The 23,050-nt window shown below is 56.9% G+C and overlaps 2 protein-coding genes across 7 annotated transcripts in view; one reads left to right on the top strand and one right to left on the bottom strand.

The window, feature by feature from the left end:
- Sgsm3 (small G protein signaling modulator 3) overlaps positions 1-8,680 on the top strand; it is a 31,616-nt gene extending 22,936 nt beyond the window's left edge. For 2 of the 6 annotated variants that reach the window (XM_028871202.2, XM_037197687.1), the window contains exons 3-22: positions 89-174; positions 552-618; positions 3,044-3,249; positions 3,341-3,448; positions 3,939-4,082; positions 4,364-4,559; positions 4,827-4,972; positions 5,226-5,453; positions 5,802-5,856; positions 5,934-6,061; positions 6,164-6,319; positions 6,465-6,519; positions 6,717-6,766; positions 6,923-7,075; positions 7,238-7,308; positions 7,382-7,430; positions 7,511-7,596; positions 7,784-7,906; positions 8,012-8,072; positions 8,204-8,680. In XM_028871202.2, the coding sequence (XP_028727035.1) occupies positions 89-174; positions 552-618; positions 3,044-3,249; positions 3,341-3,448; positions 3,939-4,082; positions 4,364-4,559; positions 4,827-4,972; positions 5,226-5,453; positions 5,802-5,856; positions 5,934-6,061; positions 6,164-6,319; positions 6,465-6,519; positions 6,717-6,766; positions 6,923-7,075; positions 7,238-7,308; positions 7,382-7,430; positions 7,511-7,596; positions 7,784-7,906; positions 8,012-8,072; positions 8,204-8,284 (2,249 nt within the window). In that variant the 3' untranslated portion in view covers positions 8,285-8,680. Of the gene's footprint in view, positions 1-88; positions 175-551; positions 619-3,043; positions 3,250-3,340; positions 3,449-3,938; positions 4,083-4,363; positions 4,560-4,826; positions 4,973-5,225; positions 5,454-5,801; positions 5,857-5,933; positions 6,062-6,163; positions 6,320-6,464; positions 6,520-6,716; positions 6,767-6,922; positions 7,076-7,237; positions 7,309-7,381; positions 7,431-7,510; positions 7,597-7,783; positions 7,911-8,011; positions 8,073-8,164 lie in introns of all 6 variants that reach the window. The other 4 variants (XR_005089650.1, XR_005089652.1, XR_005089651.1 and 1 more) reach the window with 4 other exon arrangements.
- Positions 8,681-8,902: 222 nt separating this feature from the next.
- The window catches only part of Mrtfa (myocardin related transcription factor A), a 97,433-nt gene continuing 83,285 nt past the window's right edge, over positions 8,903-23,050 (bottom strand). The window contains exons 4-13 of the mRNA XM_028871197.2: positions 20,226-20,301; positions 19,227-19,388; positions 17,730-17,905; positions 16,850-17,002; positions 14,991-15,256; positions 14,732-14,900; positions 12,909-13,928; positions 12,506-12,658; positions 12,113-12,173; positions 8,903-10,418 (exon numbers count right to left, since the gene is read on the bottom strand). Coding sequence (XP_028727030.1) covers positions 9,904-10,418; positions 12,113-12,173; positions 12,506-12,658; positions 12,909-13,928; positions 14,732-14,900; positions 14,991-15,256; positions 16,850-17,002; positions 17,730-17,905; positions 19,227-19,388; positions 20,226-20,301 — 2,751 coding nt within the window. The 3' untranslated portion in view covers positions 8,903-9,903. The remainder of the gene's footprint in view (positions 10,419-12,112; positions 12,174-12,505; positions 12,659-12,908; positions 13,929-14,731; positions 14,901-14,990; positions 15,257-16,849; positions 17,003-17,729; positions 17,906-19,226; positions 19,389-20,225; positions 20,302-23,050) is intronic.

Below are 23,050 nucleotides of genomic sequence, written 5' to 3' on the forward strand. Positions count from 1 at the left end.
AGATGCCTCGCCTCTGCTGGGATTAAAGGTGTGTGCCACCATGCCTGGTGTTCCTGCTTCTCTTGATTGTTCTCTCTGATCTTTGTAGGAAACCACATGCCTTCTGCCAGTGGCCCTTTCTCCGCCCTGACTCCCAGCATATGGCCCCAGGAGATCCTGGCCAAGTACACACAGGTATAGCAGTTAGCATAGCCAGGCACCAGCCTGCCATGCTCCCATGCCTTTCATGAAGAGATGCACCTTTGCGAGTATTCTGGGACTAGACGACCCACTCCACATTCACAGAAGGTCACAGGCTCACTACCAGAGATGGCATTTTAGTGTCTTGAGCCTGTGGGACTCAGTCATTAGCTAGGAGGAAGACTGTTAGGGAGACACGGGAGAATTCAGTCATGGTAGTGACCCTTTCTACTTTAATGGTGGCCAGAGAAGGCCTCATAGAAGGGCCACCTTTATCAGGGTGGGTGTGAGCAGTCAGCCGTATGGGTGGCATCTTTTGGAACTGCTTCACTGTGGAGGACAGACAACCTGCTTCCTAATCCTGGTTCTAGAAGGAAGAGTCTGCAGAGCAACCGGAGTTCTGCTATGATGAGTTTGGTTTCCGTGTGGACAAGGAAGGTAAGACACAGCCCCCTCCGTGTGACCGTACTGATGTTCTCGGGAGGAGCCTGGCCCCGGGTTTTGCATTCCACTGCATGTGACCTCTGAGGTCTGGGGGTGTCATTTAAGGAATTTAGGACAGAGTACATCTAAGAGTGATGTAAGTTTGTGGGAACTTTTTTTTTGAGATAAATTTTATTGATCTTTACATAATACAGCAGTTATGTGTATTGTAGTAAAGTTAAACAGCGAGGAAAGGGATAAAGATTAAAGCAATGAAGGCCGGGCGGTGGTGGTGCACATCTTTATCCCAGCACTCGGGAGGTTCGAGGCCAGCCTGGGCTACAAAGCACATTCCAGGCCAGCCCATGCTACAGAGAAATCCTGTGTGTGTGTGGGTGGGGGGGGGTGTTTAAAAAAAGAACCTGTAGTCCCACAATTCGAGGAAGCTGCTGCTGCGTAAAGTGTTCTTTTCCTGACACTGTGAAATGTCACACGTTACACCCAGAGCATTTCTGTGTTTTTAAACATTACACATTTTTAATGGTTTCATAGTATCATATTACAACTGACTGTGATATTTTTGTAGCCTCTTTTTTTAAATTTTTAATTTTTATTTTATATGCATTGGTGTTTTGCCATGGGTGTTGGGTCCTCTGGAACTGGAATCACAGACAGCTCTGAGCTGCCATGTGGTTGCTAGGAGTAGAACCCAGGTCCTTTGGAAGAGCAGTCAGTGCTCTTAACCACTGAGCCATCTCTTCCACACCACCTCTTTTCTTTTTTAAGACAGGGTCTCTCTACAGATCTCTGGCTGTCCTGGAACTCACTATGTGACCAGGCTGGCCTCGAACTCATAGAGGTCCACCTGCCTCTCTTCCGGGTGCTGGCATTAAAGGTGTGAGCCACCACACCTGGCATAGCCATTTTTCTATAAGAGGGCATCAGACTAGATGCTCCAGCTGGTTGGGAAGGCCATCTGCCAGATCCATAATGGCCTGCCAGCAGGAATAGCAGGATTGCTTCCTTCAGCTGAAGCACTCAGCTTCACATCACTCACGTTTCTAACTCAGGCATTAGTTTTCCTTGGTATTGTCATTTGCAAGAAGATGGAAGTTAAAACCTCAGGTTGAGAGGGTCACAGAGAACTTTCTAGAATGATGGAAATCATTTGTGTTTTGATAGGTCACTAGATCTAGAGTCCAGGGTGTTCATGACCACATGTGGAACAGTGTTTTGGCATTTTTTTTGACACCCATCAGGATGCACACTTAGGACTTTTGCATTTTCTTTGTGTAATGTTGCCAAGGTCGAAGTTCTTAAGAACTAGGGGAAGAGCTTGGCTTAGGGGGAGTGCCCAGGAGGCTCTGCAGGCAGGCCTCACCATACAGATTGTATTGGCCGCAGACTTCGTCCTCTTGAGTTCCAGGGGTTCATGAAGCTATGGTGCCTGTGCTTTCTTCCCATTTATGTCCCCAAAGATGGTCTTGACCACAGAGTTCCCATCTGGTGAGGAGACAGGCCGTAGTCAAACAGAAATAGAGTATGCTGGGGGCAAGAAGACCTGTGAAGAGCGTTCCATGGGTAGCAATGGGAGGTAGAACATTACATATAAGGCAGTTAAGTAAGGCTTTTCAGAAGGGAAGACTTTGAATAGAGATTAGGGGGGGGGGATAGAACTGGGGAAGGGCAGCGGCAGGGGCAAAGGTCCCGGAGTGAATGGGTTTGGTGAAGAATGGAGTGCAGGGGGTAAGAAGAAAGAGGGGAGAGTCGAGGACAGAGGAGCAGGTGATGGAGCCAGAAGGCCTTTGGTCTTGAGCCTGAGCGGTGACGTGATCTGACATGTCCTGGAAGGTCCATGTGACTGCTGTGGAGGCCAGTGAGATGGCCACTGCCATGGCCCTTAGAGGCAAAGGTTGGTGTCCTGGTATGGGTCAGTAGTCAGGGGTTAGGCAAGGCGCAAGAAAATCCAGAGCCGGTGAGATGGTTCAGTGGGTAGAGGTGTTTGCCACCAAGCCTGGTGAGCGGATTCCAGTCCTTGGGACCCATGTGGTGGAAGGTGAGAAGTGACTCCTAGAAGTTGTCCCAACCTCTACACCTGCACTATCGCACCCATGTGTGTGTGCACGCGCGCATGCGCACACACACACACACACACACACACAAAGCCCATTGTGTGTGTGATGGGTTGAAGTTGGCGTTTAGGGTACACGGAGCCTCTCGAGCCTCTGGAGGATGGAGACCTGGCTTCTGGGTCTGGGGCTGCTTTGGGCCTCCTTGCCACCAAGAAGACCGTGTGGCTAGAGCTCACGAAAGACTGTGGGCAGTGGAGCCATCTGGCCTGGACACAGCAGTAAGCCCCATCAGGACAGACAGGGCTGCTGTGGGGAGCGTGGAGTGAGGAACACGTTTTCCTCCCTCCTCTGTTCTCTTTCGGTGGAAGGTTCTGAGCCCGGATGCAGCCAGATGGCAGGTGCACCCCTGGTGGAGGACCCCCCTCAGAGGCTGCGGTGGCAGGCCCACCTGGAGTTTACCCACAACCATGACGTGGGGGATCTCACCTGGGACAAGATTGCAGTCTCCCTCCCCCGCTCTGAGAAACTCCGCTCCCTAGTGCTGGCCGGCATCCCACACGGCATGAGGCCACAGGTGAGATGGCCACAGAGACAAGGACCCCACGGAGCGCTCACAGTGCCCTGACCTGTCACAAAAGAAACTGCTGTGTGACTTCCCTCTCCAGCTGTGGATGCGGCTCTCTGGGGCGCTGCAGAAGAAGACGAACTCGGAGCTGTCCTACCGTGAGATTGTGAAGAACAGCTCCAATGATGAGACCGTCGCTGCCAAGCAGGTAACACGGGACAGCTGGCTAGCTGGTCAGCAGGAGCTGCTTGGCAGGGCCTGTATGCCCTGGCAAGAGGGAGGGGTCGCCTCTGATGCCCCTTGTTGGTCTCCTTGGCAGGGTCGGCAGCCCTGCCGACTCATGAATGTGGCCTGGAGTAAACGTGCTCCTTTCTGGGTCTTTCAGTGCGGCAGGGAAAGTTATCTAAAGTGTGTGGGAGGACATGGAGGAGATGGCTCCACGTTAGGAAGAGCAGGGAATTTTAAATACAGATCTGGGTCAGGCAGGAGGTTCCCAGGTGGCGGCTGGTGTGGGCTCAGTTCCCTACTTGATGGGCTCTAATTCTGGAGAAGGGAGGGCTAGCCTTGGCCTGGACCATAAGGAATCCCCATTGATGGGACAGAAGCCCACCCCCGACAGCTTCTCTCCCTGACTGGGTGGGTGTCGGTCTGCCATTGCATCCAACAAGGTCTTGTGGGGTGGGGTGGGGGTCTGGCAGATTGAGAAGGACCTGCTCCGCACCATGCCCAGCAATGCCTGCTTTGCCAACGTGAACAGCATCGGGGTGCCCCGTCTGCGCAGAGTCCTCCGAGCACTGGCCTGGCTCTACCCAGAGATTGGCTACTGCCAGGGCACAGGCATGGTGAGCAGCCTGGGAGGCAGCCAGGGTCTTCTCCAGGCCTCCCGTGGTGGGTGTTCTCCCTTGAGGTGCCGTAAGGATGGGAGGCAGGGATTGACCTGGGAGTCCCCAAGGAGGGCCACGGGAACGTGTTTCTTTTCCCAGGGGCCCTCTCAACCAGCCTGAAAAGGTACACCTTCAGGAAGTGTCCCCCAGAGCCTTTCCTGAGCAGCCACTCTGGAATGAGGCAGCTTCTCTGACTCACATGAGTTCTTAGGTAGAAGCCTCCCGTCCCTTCTCTCTAGGTGGCTGCCTGCCTCCTGCTCTTCCTGGAGGAGGAGGATGCCTTCTGGATGATGTGTGCCATTATCGAGGACCTGCTGCCTGCTTCCTACTTCAGCACGACCCTGCTGGGTGTCCAGACTGACCAGCGGGTCCTGCGCCACCTGATCGTTCAGTACCTGCCTCGCTTGGACAAACTGTTGCAGGAACATGACATCGGTGAGACCTGGCTGCCTCCTTCCCCCAAGATCCCGGGATCCCGAGGTGGTAGTGCCAACTCTGAGCTCGGGGGTTTCGAGGCAGCAGAGCCTGATGGCCAGGCTGTAGGCAGAGGCTCCTGTGGTTTATGTTGCTCTTGTCTTCTGTATGCTGACCCCTTCCCTTCCCCTCCCCTCTGCTGCTCTCTGGGAGCTGGCTCCTGCCCAGGATGCTCTCTGTAGGCCACAGCCTGGCCCCAGCCCCCGTGGCTTTGGTGTCTGTTGGCAGAGCTGTCCCTGATCACACTGCACTGGTTCCTGACGGCCTTCGCCAGCGTGGTGCACATCAGACTGCTGCTGCGCATCTGGGACCTGTTTTTCTACGAGGGCTCCCTGGTGTTGTTCCAGACGACCCTGGGCATGCTGCGCCTCAAGGTGCTCGCAGTCTCCTACCCACTGACCTGGGCCACCTAGCTTCCAGACTGAGAACGGGAGAGCGTGCACCAATACAGCAGCCCTGGGAGTCACTGTGATAGTCAGTCCAGCCCTCATCATAGTGTTGCCTGAGAGAAGCCCTGAGTGTGGGTGTGCTCGGGGATGGAGCTTCCTGGGTCTGCTGAAGGACACGGGCTTCTGGGGAGGGTGCCAGGGCCATGCTCCCTTCCTCTCCCACCCCACCCCACCCCAGGAGGAAGAGCTGATACAGTCAGAGAACTCGGCCTCCATCTTCAACACGCTGTCAGACATCCCAGCACAGATGGAAGATGCGGAGCTGCTGCTGGGAGAGGCCATGCGGCTGGCTGGCTCCCTCACCGATGTGGCTGTGGAGACCCAGCGCCGCAAGCACCTGGCCTACCTCATCGCAGACCAAGGCCAGACCATGGGCACGAGTGCCACCACCACCAACCTCTCTCAGGTGGGCTGCGTGGGAGGCCCTGTCTTGACTAAATCATGGAGTTCCCAAGGAAGCCCAAGTGAGGGGCTGTAGGAAACAGACCGCCCCTTCCATGCTGAGCCACTCTCCGTTCCACCCAGCTCTGCACAGGCCTGCAGTGGCCCAGTTAGACAAGCAGGCGGCCACTAGGGGGGGGACCTAGGCTTCCTCGGTGACATGCATTCCTGGACTGGCTAGTGAGGGGGACATTGCCCTTGCCTGAGCTGAAGACACGATTTGATCTCAGAGTCCACTGAGACACAGCAAGTCAGTGTCTTCCTTTCCTGAGTGGTTTCTTCGGCCACGGCTGAGCGGCTTCCCTCTCCACAGGTTGTGCGGCGTAGGACTCAGCGGAGGAAGTCCGGCATCACCTCCCTGCTCTTTGGTGAGCACCAGTGTGGGTCTGCGCGGGCGCTTCTAGAGGTTGGGCAGGGCCGGTCACCGTTCCCGTGTGCCTCCTAGGGGAGGACGACCTGGAGGCTCTCAAGGCCAAGAACATCAAGCAGACAGAGCTGGTCGCTGACCTCCGTGAAGCCATTTTGCGTGTGGCGCGCCACTTCCAATGCACAGACCCCAAGAACTGTAGTGTGGTGAGTGGCAGGCTCCCGGACTCAGTTTGGGGCTCCCCTTCCCCAGCCCATTCTTGGTACTGAGGCTTCCTCCTCCATGGTGGGCCTTTCCTTTCCGGGCAGGAGCTGACCCCAGACTACAGCATGGAGAGCCACCAGCGGGACCACGAGAACTACGTGGCATGCTTACGTAGCCACCGGCGCCGGGCCAAGGCTCTGCTGGACTTTGAGCGGCATGATGATGATGAGCTGGGCTTCCGAAAAAATGACATCATCACGGTGTGTGGGGGCCTGGGGCCTGCTCCCCACCTTCCCTGCCGAGAGCGGATGCTGCCGCCGAGCATGCTTGGTGTCAGCCTGGCGGGTGCTGAGGACCTGGGGTGGTTTGTGTCGGCCCTGAGCCCTGTCCTGTCTTGTGCTGCAGATTATTTCTCAGAAGGATGAGCACTGCTGGGTGGGTGAGCTGAACGGCCTGAGAGGTGAGGACTTCCTCCGCTGTGCCAGGCCTTCCTCTGCCCTGGCCTCGGAAGGAGCTGGGCTTTCTTTCCCCTTGCTCTTGGCATGCCTGGCCTACTTCAGGGGTCTGGGCGGTCTGGGGAGCCCCTTGCTCTCAAACCTCGGGTAGGAGGGCTGGGATGGCCGTTGCTGCTCTTCACGGGGCTGCTTCCTCCCACAGGCTGGTTTCCAGCCAAGTTTGTGGAGGTCCTGGATGAACGGAGCAAAGAGGTGAGAGTGTGGAGCTACTCCGTGTAGCTGTGTGGGAGCATCCTCCTATCAGGTCCATGTCCCAAGGCCCCGGCTTAGGGGAGCTGCCAGGAGAACAGGGGAGGGTGGCTGGCTGCAGGTGTCAGGCTAGGGCTTCTCACACCTTCTCTCCACCAGTACTCCATTGCGGGGGACGACTCTGTGACAGAAGGAGTCACAGACCTCGTGCGAGGGACCCTCTGCCCAGCCCTCAAGGCCCTATTTGAACATGGACTGAAGAAGCCATCCTTGCTTGGAGGGGCCTGCCATCCCTGGCTGTTTATTGAGGAGGTAATCGCTGCTGGCAACAAGGCCTTCTGAGTCCCGGCCCTGAGGTGCCCTGGTGCTCACCTCAGTCCTTCCCTGGGTTCCTGGAGGTGGTGGGAAGGAGCTTGCAGGGTGGTGGCCTGTGCTCACCGTCCCCGCCCTCACACTGTATCTTGTCCACCACAGGCCGCGGGCCGGGAAGTCGAGAGAGACTTTGACTCTGTGTACTCCCGCTTGGTGCTCTGTAAGACTTACAGGTACACAGGTAGTGCCCGTGCCACCTGCCAGTGCCCAGCACGGCAGCCAGTGATGGCACTCTTGTTCTTGCAGGTTGGATGAAGATGGCAAAGTCCTGACCCCCGAGGAGTTGCTGTACCGGGTAAGTTAGGACACTTGCCAGTATTCTTGAGACCTCTCTGGCCAGCCACTGGGCACTGAGTGACATTGTGCCCTTCTCAGGCTGTGCAGTCTGTGAATGTGACCCACGATGCGGCACACGCACAAATGGACGTCAAACTCCGCTCCCTTATCTGTGTGGGGCTCAAGTAAGTATAGAGACGGAGAGGCCTTCAAAGAGTACCCCACGGGGCAGAGCCGGGGTTGCGGGGAAGTCCTCAGGAATTCTGGACCCATTGGAGGCCTCGCCTTCTTGTGGAGGGTGCTCGGGAGCTTCCGGGAAGGGGTTGCAGGTTGAGGTCCTCAGGCCCCATCCTCTTTTTGTCTTCTTCTCAGTGAACAGGTCCTCCACCTGTGGCTGGAGGTCCTCTGCTCCAGCCTGCCCACCGTGGAGAAGTGGTACCAGCCCTGGTCCTTCCTGCGCAGCCCTGGCTGGGTCCAGATCAAGTGTGAGCTCCGGTAGGTGAGTGGGCAGCTCTGCAGGGCCTGGAACTCGGTGGTATGAGAGGCTGGTGGGTTGGCAGAACAGCCCAGAATGACCAGAGACTGTTCCTTGGTCCCTAGTGTCCTCTGCTGCTTTGCCTTCAGCCTCTCCCAGGACTGGGAGCTTCCTGCTAAGAGAGAGGTGCGTACGTGGCCTGGTTGGTTCCTGGCATTGCCTTTGCCAGGAGGGCTGTGGTGCAGTCTGGGCTGAAGAAGTGACCTGTGTGGTTCCAGGGTGGTCCCTGCCCGTGACTGGGGCTGTTCTGTGCACAGGAGGAGAAGCAGCCGCTGAAGGAGGGTGTTCAGGACATGCTGGTGAAGCACCACCTTTTCAGCTGGGACATAGATGGATGACACTCCTTCTAGCTGCTCGGTGGCTCCCAGGCCCACCCCAGTCATGGGCGGCCTGGCAGGCCCCTCCCTTCAATAGAAAGAGAGCAGAGCCCTGGCCAGCCTCAGGCCTCCCTCCCCAAGGTAGGAGGTTCAGGGAAGGAAACGCTCCAGAGCCTGTCCAGGCCTCCCCACCCCATGCTCGCACAGTTGGCAAAAGCAGATCCTGGTGGCCAGCTCAGCCTCTCTCCTCAATGTGTTCCTGGGGAGTGTCTTTCCAAGGCCCTTAAGGAAGCTCTGGTTTATTAACCAAAAACCCTGTGAAGAAGTGAAGAGCCACACCTAATGCTGGCCCCTGCTCAGGCTAATGGCAGATAAAGGCCTCTTAACTTTGATTGTAAATAAACTCATTTTGTGATAGAGCGCCTCCCATCTTTGGTTTAGCCAGGCCTGAGTTCTATCAAGGCCACCCCATCAGAAACCACTTGAAATGGTCTGACTGGGCCCTTGCTGAATATGTGTCCCAAGTCCACCTGATGGAATGAGGGCCACAGTGTGACCTCTAGATGCTGTCATGGAATAGGCCCAGGACCCCAGCCACACCTCTCAGCCCTGATGGATCAAATACAGCAGACTGGCAAGTCAGTGTTTTTGATTTTATTCTAAAAAGTTCACACAGCTTCCCCACCTTTGTCCCAGCACTGGTTTTGATGGCTCTGTCCCTACTTCATATTGAATCAGGACACAACAAGGCTGGTGTTGGGCAGAAGGTACCTCTTAGCCCCCAGCAGGTATAGCCAGGACCCACCCACCCTCACCACCATCCCAAGGCCAGGGTGGCTGCAGTGAGGAGATGGGATGGAATGTGGATGGGTGGAGAACTCCTGGAGAACCAGGAAGTGCCTCTGCCCTTGTGGCACTGAGGAGCCAGGAAGCAGGGCAGGGTGGCGTGTAGGCAATGGCAGGTGTCTGTCTACATGTCAAGTACACGTGGGGTAGGCCTAGGCAGCTGCATGCGGGGTTGGGTACTGGGCCTGTGGCACACAGCTCCTCATGACGACCCCGTATCAACCCCCAAGCAGCTCTCCAGGCCTTCTGCATGTGAAAGCAGGTGGAGGTAGCCACACCCATCTCCCCCCACCCCTAAAAATATATGTATATATGTAAGTTGATATATAATATAGAGGTATATACACCTATACAGATTTTTGCCACCAACCACTAAATGGTTACATTATACCAAGACTAAAATGGCAAAGTGCCACCTCTTGGGACTGGCTGAAATAGGGAATGGGCAAGTAGAGGCCTGGCTTAGTTTCTTCCTTAAAGGGAGAGGAAGGCAGGTTGGCTCCAGGCCCACTTGGGCCAAACTCCAGCCAGATGTGCACCTCTGACCTCAGAAAAGGAGGTCGAATTGAACTGGGCCTGGCCAGCCTCCCAAAACCTCAGCAGAGGTCGGGAGTTATTTCTTGACAGCTCACATCCCCTGCCCTGGGTGAGCCTGAGCCAGGCGTAGGGTCTCTGCTGCAGCCTCCAGGGACTGTGATTGTCAAGGCTCACAGTCACAGGGAGCACACATTGGCTATGGTTCTGTGGCTCCCCAACTTCAGACCCTCCCCTAGCCTATGTCTGGAGTCAGAGGGCTACAAGCAGGAATCCCAGTGGAGCTGCAAGTCGTGGCCATCCAGGAAGTCTGTGGAGAAGAGGCTGGGGGCTGCAGTGCTGAGGGGGGCCAGGCTGAGCACAGGGCCGCCGGGTGACAGCTCCAGCCAGTCCATGCTGTCCAGGTGGCCATCAGCCAGGTCCAGGCCCATACCACCGCTGGGCTCAGGAGCAAAGTGCAATTCAGAGGTGTCCATGGGGGATGGGGGGTGGTCCAGGATGGCAGAGCTGCTCAGCATCTGGCTGTGGAGGTCGTCGATGAGCGAGAGGGGCTCTGGCCCTTCGTGCCCGCTTGTCAGCAGGGGCAGCCCTGTGCTGCTCTCCAGGAAGTCCTCCAGGCGCCCTGGGAGTGTGGGGGAGCCAGGCGGAGGAGCAGCCTGGGGGAGTTCGTTCGAAGGCGAGGGTTGTGGGGTCAGCAGGGACCCACAGGCTGCTGCTGGGGGTGGTTTCTCCTTGCCTGGTAGGGATGGTGGTTCCTTGAAATACGCTGAAATCTCTGCCAACAGAGAGAGTGGATGGGGTCAGAAACCAGGTTCGAATATGCACAAGAAGATGATGGACAACCCTTACCACAAACCAGAGAACAACCTTCTGACTACTGACTTAAATACAGGAGATAAGACCATAGGACTTAGGACTTGTTGGGAGCTGAGGATGGATGGTACAGTGCTTGCCTGGTATGCATGAGGTTCTTCTGGGTTCAAACCACAGATGCATGCACCGAAAAAAATAAAATAATGAAAAGACATGTCACCAAATGGGAGGTTTGATAAGGGAACTCATACACCCAGAATATACAAACTATTTATAAAAGCAACTTCATTTTAAAAAAAAACGGGCAAAGGATAGGTATTTTCTCCAAAGAGCTACACATGGCTGTAACAGTTCATGGCATCACTGGTTATTAGGGAAATGCAATGCCTTGCCCTGGGAAAATATTACTTCATACACGGCAGTCTGGCCACCGTTGGGTCAGAAAATAGGTGGTGGTCAGAAGTGGAGCACAGATGAACACGCATGAGGTTTCCAGCACCAGAAGTGTTGGTGGGGAAGTGGGGTCACTGGACCAGTGTGCACGACAGGAAAGGTGAACTAGCTCACAGCAGCTTTGAAACAGTATGAGCTGGTTCCTCAAAAAAACCCAGGATGATCTAGCAACCTGACTTGTGGGTATGTACTCAAAAGAATATGGCGGCGGCGGCAGCCACAGACAGTTCAAGTGTCCAGTGATGGACAAGTGGGTGGCCCTTGAGGACATGCTAGGTAAATAAACCATTCACAGCCCGACCGAGACCGTGAGTCCACACACAGACAGGCCCGGTCAGACAGGGTGGGGCCGTGGGAGTGCTCGTCTAAGGCTGTGAGGCAGGCAGTGACGGCTGTGCAACACCATGTGCGGATGCAACTGAATGGTCAAGTCTGGCTACGTGCGATACAGTGAAACTGTGCAAATCCTCCGGCTAGCTGTTCACTGCGTCCCAGGTGCCACCACCTGCCTCCTTCCTGCATCCTCGGGTGTCCTCTGGGGACAGGCAGCACTCCAGCTGCTCTTCCTCTGCCATCCCTTAAACACCAGACCGCAGTGGTGGCAACTCCTTCATTAATCGCCCCTGTCCTGATGGGGTTTGTTCTGGACGCCGAAGCTCAGGCCTGGGGCTCTCCTGAACTCCAGTCCGCCTGCGCTGGTCGAAAGGCCACTCAGCTCCGTGGCGGACTCAGCACAGGTGTCCCCTCAGCCCGAGAACTGAGCATCAAGCGCACCCTCGGGCTGCACCTGTCTAGTTCAGTGCGGTCACGCGCCGGTCTTCCCACGCAGCCGCAGTCACAACCCCGGGGGCCTCTAGGCTGGGTACCCTCTGCCACCTGGGGCCAGGCCCCGCGTGATCTGGCCATGACCTCACGCTCTTCTGCCCTCTTCCCTTACTCCACAGCCCCCAAGATGGCACCCTCCAGGGCCTGCCCTGGAGCCCTGAATTCCTAGCTCTTCCCCTGGTCACAGTGCTACTGTCCAGGTATTTGGACGACTCTCCGCACACTCTGTAGGCCATGTTCACCTAACTGCAGGGCTGTGGAGTCCATGTTCCAAGGAACACATGTCAAAGGACTGTGCCTGCCCAGGCCTTCAGACGATGTCACAGGCCTGCTGCTCTGTGACTAGAGGTAAGGCAGGCAGCTGGGGACGGGGTTTACCTCCACTCTGAATAAGAATATCAAACAGATCGTCCATCTGCTGACTGGAGGAGCCGTTTTCCTGTGGGGAAGAAACAGAAGAACGTGAGCTGGTATCCAGATACCTTCTAAGCTTGGGCTGGGCAGCCTGGCTTGCGCTTCCACCTTGTACTGGGTGTCCCTTATGCTCATCCCAACACACGTGGGGCTGAGGCCCTGCCCGAGGCTAGGCCTACCGCCTTATAGCATTTATTGTACACATGGGAGCGTCTGTGCGTGCCCTAACGTGTGGAGGTCGGGACAACCTGCAGGAGTCCACACCTGGACCACCACCACGTGGTTCCTGGGGCTCACGTGGTTGTCAGGGGGTGCCTTCATCGGCTGAGACATCTTGCCAGCTGCCAGCATCCTCACCTGCTGCTTCGGCTGCTGACTCACAGTCTCCTCATACCCAGGCGGCTCCTTCTTCAGCAGAGATGTGGGGGCTGCAAACGCGGGCTGGGGCGGGTGTTCCAGGTCCATCTGCGCAGGTGGGCCAGGGGCCGGAGAACCAGGCTGGGACGGGGGCTGAGTGGGAGAACAGTTGTGGGTGGGGGAGGCAAGGCTCCAAAGGGGCCGGGGTGGGGAGGGGCCTCCCTCCCTGCCCACAGGGAGTCAGCTAGTGAACTCTTGGGAAGAAGAGACACAGAATGGGTAAGCATGAGGCTGTGAGGGCGACAGGAACACCTGGCCTCAAGAGGGCCACTCTAGGCAGCGGGACCCTGAGTCTAGGGCTCCACCCCTCCATGACCCACCCCAGCCCCTGCCAGTCAGCTACCTGCCGGGGGCTCCCAGTGGGCAGGCCAGGGCCGTCTGCGCTCTTATTGGTCACAGTGAGGATGAGGTGAGTCCCTGTGGAGTCGGTGACCAGGGTAGGCGGGGTGACCCTCTTGAGGAAGCTGGTGCCCTGTGGGCCCAAGAGCTGGGAGGCCGGGGCCAGATCTGGCTCAGGTGGCCCGGCGGCTTCCTGCTTCACCACCACAGGTTGGGGCCCTGGGGCCGGGGCCGGGGCCGGGGCCTGAGCGTCTCCGTGATTGGTAGTGGGAACCACCAGGCCAGGGCCGAAGGCACACCCGGAGCCCTGGGGCTGGCCGCTCAGCTGGCAGCTGGAGAAGCTGCTTTCCCGCTTCACCGGGCTGCTGCTGGCTGGGGCTGCCTGCTGGGCCCGCTTCTGCTGCTCCAGCTGCAGCCGCAGCAGCTCAACCAGCTGCTGCTTCTGCTGGAGCATTCGGGTCAGCTCCTCGATCTGCTTGTCCTTCTCCTGCAGCATCTGGTCCTTGTCCAGCCCCTCCAGCTCAGCCTGTGCACCAGGGCCAGGGCCCAGGCAGCAGGACGCAGCCCGGGCGCCCTCCTCCTTCACGAGGATCTGCAGCGGGGAGGCCTGCAGGGTGAGCTGCGTCAGCGGCGACGTCACCATTTCACCGAAGGCATCCCCCGGTGTGGAATTCTCGTCCCCCGTGCTGAGCAGTGACCGCTCTGAGGGGGTGGGGGACACCGGGGGCGTGGAGCCCGTGCTGCCAAACTTCACCATGCCATTGCTGGTCACCGTGGCCACCACCATCTCAGCTGGTGCCAGGCCTGCGGTTACAAGAGCCGGCGCTGTGCTCAGCCGGGCCGCAGGGAAGGCGACCACTACCTCACCGGCCTTGGACAGGAGAGAGGTGGCGGCAGGGGCCTTGGAGGCTCCTGGAGCTGGGCTGACTTGGTCTTGGTAGGCACGCAGACGCTCGATCAGCTCCGTCTTGGTGCCCGAGACGGGCAGTGACCGCAACTTCAGCTCCTGCTTCAGCTCTGCCACCTGCAGGGGTTGAGAGTTAAAGCAGCCTGGGGGCTGGACAAGGAGGGCAGGCTGTGGAAGATAGGAGGCCGGCAGTGTGTCTGTCAGTCAGTCAGTCCTTCATCCGGGTCCCGCTGGCCATTCCAGATGGCTTCTGAGTCCTCTCAACAGACCCTGCAAATCCCTCCCGAGTACACTTCCCTAGCCCCGCATGGTGCCCGGAGCTCCACGACTTCACTGGCTACACCGGACGGACGAGGAAAGCTCACAGAATACTACAGCCTTGAGCTCCTCAAGCTACCGAGCAGAAAGGACAGGACTTGAGGCCAGCTGGAGTCCGTCGACCCAAGACCCCCATGAACGCAGGCTTGCAGGGATCCAGGTGGGCACAGGAGGACAAGTGTCTAATAGACCTGGCCCATCCCATCTCGTGATCGGGGCCGAGAACACAGGCCAGGCCAGGCTGAGCCCCTGGCACTGACTGGCAGAGTGGAGGCGGGGGAAGCTGACAGCCCTGCCTGCTGCCTGCTCTCCTCCCAGAGGGACCCACCCCCCGCTTCGACTCAGTCCACCACACAATGATGGAGAGTAAGATTCCCCCACCCCAGCCCCACACACATACCCAAGGGCTGACGCGGTTAGAACCATAGGCCAGAGAGGCCTTACGGCAGGCTTGAAGGGGCTCCTGTCGTGGCAGATCAGACCTGGAGCCTCCTCTGCCTTCCATCTTGTGGTCATGGGGCATCACCATCTCTGCCTAAAATCTGCCCCTTATTCTTCATGGGAGAGGCCCAGACTTCTGTAAGACAGGGTCCGCCACCTACCTTCATGTCATCCAGGTTGGCCGGCAGGGCTCCCGGTTTGCCAGCCAGCGCGGTGCTGTTCTGGCGTGCCAGCCCATTGAGCCCTGGGGTGCCTGAGCTGGAGCTGCTGCTGGTGGAGAGGCTGCGTGACGGGGTGGGGGCACCGCCTCCTGGAGTCTCTCCTGCTGGCCTGGGGCAAGACAGAGACAAGCGGCTCAATACCTCCCTGGCCTCTGCAGGCCGGGCCCCTCTGCAGAACCTCAGGGACTTGTGCGCCTACTTGGGAGGGGCAGGCAGGATGGCCTGGTAGTTGTAGTGCTGCTGCTGCTGCTGCTGTTGCTGCTGGTTGAGGATCTGCAGCTGCAGGAAGAGCTGCTGCTGCTGCAGGATCTTGGCGTAGGAGGAGTCCATGGCGGGCGCCCCCTTGTCCTGCTTCTGGTCCGGGGGGATGTACTGGTGGTACTTGAGCTTCTTCACCTTCGGCTTCAGCTCCTTGGCCTTCTTGCTGCGCTGTGACTTTTCACTGGCGGACTTGGGTTGGCTTTGCTGAGGGGACACGAGGCAGTGCATTGGGGGCCACCCCAAGGAGGCACAGCCTCGCCCCATGGCCAGCATCTTCTGAGGAGGCACCCACCCCTACTCTGGAGACTGTCCCTGTCCTAACAGACATGGCAAGCTGGAGGAAAGACCAGAGACGGGCCTGCACAGGTGACGCCAGGACCCCGAAACACACCAACTACGTCTGGGCTGCCCAGCACAGCCCCGCTCCCAGAGCGCCACACCAGCCTCGAGAGTCCCACTCGGAAGAAGCAACTTGGAAACAAGTTCAGAAGGCACTTGCCCAAGGCTGCACCTGTGACCTTGTTCTTGATCCAGCCCAGGATGCCACAATCTTCTCTTTGTGCCCCATGGGCTCCCAGCTGGCACAACTTTAGGGCCTGGATGGTCAGAGGACTCAGGCCAACCAGGAAAGGTCAGGGGGCAATGCTCAAAATGCCTGCACTTGGGCTTTATAAAGGACGAGGCTGTGGGCGGCCAGGGGTTGCCATGTAGGCGTAGGGTGTGTATGGGGAGGGGGCCAAGGAAAGGAGCGGTGGGACTGCTGGGGTGCTGCAGGACACACAGCCTGACTCTGACCTCTGTGCAGCCGATAACGGCAGGCCTGGGCGCACAAGGCCAGTAAGCCCAGCGCTGTCTCCCATAACCCCTCCTCCCCAGGGGCTTCAGGGGGGTGAGAACAAGCAGGCTACAGGTCAGTGGCCTGACCCCAGGCACACCCGGCGCAGCTCAGTCGCCTGAGGCACAGCAGCACCCCCACTGCTTCAGGAGGCAGAAGATGGCGCCCTCGGGCACGGATGCCTGGCTCACTGTGCTTGCCATGGGCTCAATGTGGTGCCCCTGCTGAGACTCACCTCAGAGCTCAACTCCCGCTATGAGGTATGATGAGGATGGTGGCTTAGATTGTATGCAGAAGGGGCCTTCAGTGACTAGGAATCCATCACAGGATGGAGCCCCGTGACCAAATTCTGGACACTGAGCCCCACTACCATGGACTAAGCCAAGAAAAAAAACCCTTTAAAGAAAAAAATTACAGCCAGGCGGTGGTGGCACACGCCTTTAATCCCAGCACTCGGGAGGCAGAGGCAGGCGGATCTCTGTGAGTTCGAGGCCAGCCTGGTCTATAGAGCAAGATCCAGGACAGCTAAGGGTACACAGAGAAACCCCGTCTCAAAAAAACAAAAACAAAGCCAAATGACATTTTAATTGTGTGCGTGTGAAGGTCAGAAGGCCACTTGTGGAAGCCCGTACTTTCCGTCCACCATGTGAGTGGACTGGGGGATCAAACTCAGGATGCCGGGCTTGGTGAGAGGCGTCTTTACCAAGTGAGCCACCTCCCTGGCCCAAGCCTCTTTACTCTATGTCCAGCCCATGGCAGGCTATTACTAGCAACCAAACCGGGTAAGAGAGCGTTCAGCGGGCTATGATAGTCAACGTCACCACGGCGGCACAGCGATCAGAAGAAATTCCACATCACCTCAGGCCAGGTCACTGAAGAGTGCACCCCGCCCCATGCAGTTGTTCCCACGGCTAGGATGACACCAGAGCAGGACTTCCAAACACAGGGGAGGGCGGAAGTACCTTAATGAGTGTGGGGGCAGGCTTGGCAGTGGGGACGGTGGTTCCATTGGTGAGGCTGGGGGGCAGCAGAGGAGCGGGGGGCAGAGGGGGCGGCGGCTCTGCCAGGAAAAGCGTCTCTCCAGGATCCGGACCCACGGGGAGTTGAGAAAGAACCTGGGAGGAATGGGAGGAGTGAGGACCCCGGCACCCCCAAATGCAGTGTATCTAACCTGCCCTTCCATCCTCATGGTCAGAGGACCAAGGGCTAAGTGGCAGCCAGGGGGATGACAGCAAGGTCCCATGCCAGGCTGCTCGGGAGAGAACTCGAGAGGGCAGTCGCAGGCAGCCGCACATCACTGAGCCGAGGGCCCTTGGGCCAGCAGGCAGCTAGGAACAGAGCCAGCGAGAGCGGGTGGCCAGGGAGGCTGAGGGCCCTGCCGCAGGACCCCAGCCTCTATGCTCAGGCTGCTAGACTTGGGGTCCACTGCTGACATCAAGAAGCTGTCATCTGGGGCTGGAGAGATGGCTCAGAGGTTAAGAGCACTGACTGCTCTTCCAGAGGTCCTGAGTTCAATTCCCAGCAACCACATGGTGGCTCACAACCATCTGTAATGAGATCTGGTGCCCTCTTCTGGTTCTGCAGGGACACGTGCAGACAGAACACTATACATAATAAATAAATAAATAAATAAATAAATAAATAAATAAATAAATAAATAAATAAATAAATACATCCTAAGAAGGAGGAGGAGGAGCAGGGGCAGCAGCAGCAGCTGTCATGACCCCACACACGCCCACCCCTCCAGCACACCAGGAACCGCCCATCTTGCTCAGGACAGAGACCTGACTCTGGGCAGCTCTGGTGGATGTGAGGAAGAATCTGGAAATGGGTTAAGCTCACCTGAGTGGGTGATGTGGAGGTGGCACTGGGCAGTGGTTCGCTGACTCGGGACTCCAGGGGTGATGGCACTGAACCCTGGGACTCCTGGCTGGCCGGCTGCTCAGGGGATAAGGCATCACTGCTGTCCTCGTCAAAGGAGGAGCTGTCTGCTACCTTTGGGTAATTGACCTGGCCCACTGAAACGAAAAGCCCCTGTGAGACTCCTGCAGCCAGAGGACAGGTAGGTGGCAAGAAGCGCTGTCGAGACCCAGCCCTGGGTCCGAGAGGCACAGTAAAGAGAACCCAGGGGCCGCCCCGCCTCAGTTCAGAAGCACCATCCGCATTCCGAAACAGGCTTGCCAGAAGCTGCCTGGGTCGCCACAGGCGACAGAGAGCCCTAACTTTTGGCCTCGTGCACTAACTCCACACTGTTATGTTTTCTCCAGTGCTTACAGTCCACACACTGAAGGCGTGTGCCTTCACTGAGACAAGTGAGCGCCACAACGGGTCCCTGGAGAGGGACACCCACCTCACGGCACACCAGGTCGGTAGAAGTGTGACCTCCTTCAAAGGCCTTGAACCAAGAGCTAGCGTCTGGGCAGCAAGTGTGCTAGGACAGTCTCTGCCACAGCACCCTGAGGGGCCAGAGCCACATCCCGAACGGGCTGGCTGACACAGGGCAGAGGCAGGGACAAGGGCCCCGTGTGGGAATGGCAGGGAAGGAGAGGCGGAAACAGGTTAGGGGGATATGTGAGAAGACATGTCACAACCATGGCCTCCACAGCCAGGGGAAGAGGTGGGGACCCAGATGAAAAAGAGGAACAAGTCCACAGCCTCTTCCTCTCCAGCCGTGACCTGAGGCTTTCTACACCCAAGGGACCAAGGAGGAACATCTAAGCTTCTCCCTCACCAGTGGACTGTGCTGATGGGCTAGGAACGTCAGGGGAGGCTCGCCCTTCTGTCCCCTCACCTGTCCCTGAACTTCATGCCAATCCTACAGACATATTTTTCTGGTGGGGCCAATGTGACAATGGTGATCTAGGCCGAGAAGCTACAGCTCGCCCTGAGCTGGGCCCATCCTGAAGAAAGCCACTGGCCATCCTGAGAGGATAGAGACCATGTCCAGACGGGCACCACAAATCCTCTATCCTCTCCTACACCCAGTCATGTCCTGGAAGCAAAGCTGGATGGGCCCCGCCCCCTGGGAGCTGATGACGGAGGGACTTTGGATGCTCTTCTGAGAGGGCACACTGAGGAGACACTCAGGTCTGAGGAGAGGGAATGAAGGATCACTGAGTGGCCTAAAGAGACAGTGGACACGTGTATGCCATGGGCATGAGTGTGTGGGTGTGGACACCAGGCTCTCAACGGCCCCACCGCTCCTGTCTGAGGCCAGCACGGGCCTGGGTTCCACTTCCTCCCGGGTGCCTCCCCTGAACGCCTCCTCACATCTCCTGGTGCATCCCTGTTGCATGTCTAGGGTTCCCCTTTGACGCGGCCCCTCTCCAGCTTCCTCACCAATGATGGCTTCCTTCAGGCTGCACTCCACAGGCAAGATGTTCTTCTCCACCAACTCCATGGGGCCAGGCCTCTGTGCGATCTTCTCATTGAGGTCGTCAGCCAGCCTGGCTCTCTTCAGCTTCAGCTGCTTGGCCTGGAGAGAAGGCTCAGCCGAGGTCTCTACCGTGGGAGAGAAGGGGGGTCAGAGAGACGGAAGGGGAGGTCCCGGTGCCGCCCTGGGACCTCCGGAGCACCAGGCGCTAACACAAGCAGCGTGAAAAGCATGCCCAGGCAGAGAAGGCTGCCCTGGCTCCCAGCGTCACAGGACAACCACAGCCAGGCCGGGCCAGCCCCAGGAGTGTGGAGGAGTGTCTGAGGTGGAGCTGCGGAGCCAGAGGCACACCGACTCAAGGACCAGCTCCTGCTCGCTTAGACCTGGGCCACTGAGGCAAACTGTCCTGGGTTCTGGCTCTCAGTGGCTTCAGTTGCCAACCGTGGCGTTCTGACTTGAGAAGGTCTTCTCCAGGCTCCCAATGACACCGAAGTTAGCAAACCAAGAGTGGGCCTCCACGTGCCACTTTCCGGAACCCAAGCCTTTCCTTTGCCGACACCACAGAACGAAGGTGTGGCTGGGCAGCCGCAGTCCACCCAGGTGAGTGTGCCTGCCAGCACAGGTGCTGAGCTAAGTGCCAGTGAGTGAAAGAGTGAGCAAGCGAGCAGGCAGACGAATCCACAAACAAAGTGCACTTTTCACAAGAGAGAGAAGCGCTGTCCCAGCAGACAGAGACCGTTTTATACCAGTGGATATGGTGGACCCAGGAGAAGGGTCAGGTCAACCTGGGCGAATGGGTCCATGCTCCTCACACACTCCCCAAAGCCAGTGGCGGCCACATAGCTGTGTCTGACTGTGAAGCCAACAGCCGGCCCCTGCCAGCAGAAGACGGACAAGAGCAGAAAGCGGGAGGCACGAGAGCGGAGTGGGAACGGGGCCAGGCCAGCACCTCCAACCTCACACACCTTCCAGAATGTGCATCCTGACCAGCTCCGATCTCTCTGGCCGGGAACGGATCTTCCGCTTCAGATAGTCCTCGGTCTGTGGAAAAACAATCCAGTCTCAAGGCCGGCCACAAACTTGGGATGTGTATGGACAGGACCACAAAACACGCTTTCGCTCTAGTGGCTGCTGCTGATCACCTCAGCAGCTTGGTGACTGCAGGGGCCTGAGGCAAGGGGAGGGGAGGTGTGAGAGTATACCCCGGCCTGCAGCTGCGTCTGTGCGTCCCTCTCAGGCCACTACTGTGTGTGTTTAAAACTACTTTGTCTTGTTTTCAAGACAGGGTTTCTCTGTGTAGCCCTGGCTGTCCTGGAACTCGCTCTGTAGACCAGGCTGGCTTTGAACTCACAGAGATCCATCTGCCTCTGATTCCCGAGTGCTGGGATTAAAGGCATGTGCCACCATCACTGGCCAAAACTTATTACTTATACTACACAAGTAATTAAAGTTAGAAACCAAACAGTAACCAGTTCAACAGGACAGTTGATGTTCTTCTGGTGTCGTTCTTTCTTGGAGTTTGATTCCGCAAAGCTGTAACCATTCTGGATATAATTTTATGTCCTGTTTAAAAAACCCTGCATTGCGTGATCTCAAGAGCATTTTCAATTCAGTCTGAATGACTGCCAAATGCAATACTAATTTTGACACATGGTGTCAGAGCTCTAGTTCCTTCAAGTCCAATGTCCTCATCTCTGCAGTTATTAGACTCTGGAGGACTAAACCACTCCCTCAGCAGCCACGCTGAGCCCCTGCTGCTCCAGGCTAATTCGAGGTGCATGTGACTGCAGCCAATACTCTTCACTCTTGAAAAAAGAGCATTTTTCAAATGATAACTCAAGAGCAGCCTAAGAAAGTAGAGTACAGGATGGGGCAGGGAGGTTAGAGTTAGAAGTTACTGCGGTGCATCACTTAGAGTAGAGATCAGCCTGGTTCTCTGGCTACTGCCTGCTGCCCCAGGACCCTGTGGCCGTCCTGGAGCCCGAGCCTAGAGATGGAAAAGGGAGCCGTGGGCTCTGGGTGCATCAGCCCATCTGCATCGAGCAGAGGCAGATGCTGAAGCTCTCACAGACAGTGGCTCAGGGGCAGCCCAATGGAATACAGCACTCGAAAGGCCGGAGGAACTTCCAGCTTAGAGAACTCAGGCAGGTGCTGGGAGCACCCACCAGAGAAGCCACGCCTATTCAAATACACCTCTTGTCTCCTGGGTACTACTGAGTCACACAGCCTTTGTAACAAACAGGAAATCTACGAAGGATGCCCACTGTCTAAGGCCTGACTACCTAGAAGTTACTAAGGACAGACAACCAGAAAACCGGTCTGCTCCTGGTGCAGAAAGTAAAGAAAGGGCTTTGTGGCTGATGCCACTGAAGGCATTCCTGGGGCTGGAGAACACAAGGAACCAGCCACACAACAGGCCACATCTGAGAGCTCCTCTGGAACCTGAGGCTGCCGCAGCAACGAGGAATGAGTCTCCACTAGATGCTGTCCTCACGGGAGTTACAGACATAGGGAGCAGTCATGTGACCAGAATCCTGTAAGAAATCCTCTGGAACACAGTGCTGCCTCTCACTCAGGTGCAAAGTAGCTTTTCAAAGCTCTGAGTTGGTGTAACTGAGTAAAGCAAGTTATGCTGTGACCAATCCAGTATTTTCATATTCTAATTTTTCATTTTAATTAAGACAGTTTAGTGTGTGCTTAAATATTAAGCCTGTTATTGAAATTTGGAAGTTATTTGAGAACAGATGTGCAACATATGCACCTGCTATATGGATATATTTACCATGTGCTAGTAATAAATTATTTGGCTGGTAAAATGGCTCAGTAGGTAAAGCTGGTTGCCACTGAGCCTGATGACTTCAGTTGGATCCCCAGGACCTACATAGTGAAAAGAGAGAACCAACTCTTGCAAGTTGTCCTCTGACCTCCACACATGTGCCAACAGACAGACAGACACGACATAGACACACACACACACACACACACACACACAACACACACACACACACACACACACAAATGAAACACAGTAAGTCTGGACTCCACAGACCTGGGTGTGAGTTCCAGCTTTATCCCCTTCTAGCTGGACAGATTAGTTAACTTCTGCTGCGTCTAAAACAAGGGTGCCATCACCTGACTCAAGAGGGCTCCCGCGTGGACAAACATGAAATACACACAGCCTCACTCACAGTGACTCTGTCGGACAGTGGTGTCTAAGCAGGCCCCACTGCCCCCTGCGCCAATCTGCCTGGCTGTACCGCCGACCCTCCCTCCTGGCTGGGCCTTCTCTGGCCCCCATCAAAGGGAAGTGAGTGCCGTCTGTTACGGTTTCTCTTTCTGGGCAGCCAGGACCTCATTCTTCCTACTTGTTAACGTTAACCATGACTTTCTAAAGAGAGAAACCAGTCTCAGGAGTAAGTAAGCATATTAGTCTCTAGGAATGGTGTGAGGTCCAGCAAGCCAAGGCCAGCAGCCCTCCAGTGGGAGCAGGAGAGGAAACAGGAGCTGGTCACTTCCCCATCTCCACCCACATCAGGGGCAGGACGTTCCACGGAGGCCGGAGGGAACCGAAAGGGATGGACAAGGATGCATTGAGGAGCTCCCACAGGGGTGTGGCTTCCAGTACACCCATGGCTGCTGTAGAAGGGTATGCGTGGATGTCGCCTGCTTTGGGGCAGATGGAGATGGAAGCTCACTGGAGTGCCCACAGGCTGTGGGTGGTGTCCCCAAGTGGAAAGTCTGCACATGGGTAACCCTGGCGCGGGTCACCTCCATGAGGCTCACTGGGATC

The sequence above is a fragment of the Peromyscus leucopus genome, chromosome 20 (assembly GCF_004664715.2).
Source record: "Peromyscus leucopus breed LL Stock chromosome 20, UCI_PerLeu_2.1, whole genome shotgun sequence".
Lineage (NCBI taxonomy): Eukaryota > Metazoa > Chordata > Mammalia > Rodentia > Cricetidae > Peromyscus > Peromyscus leucopus.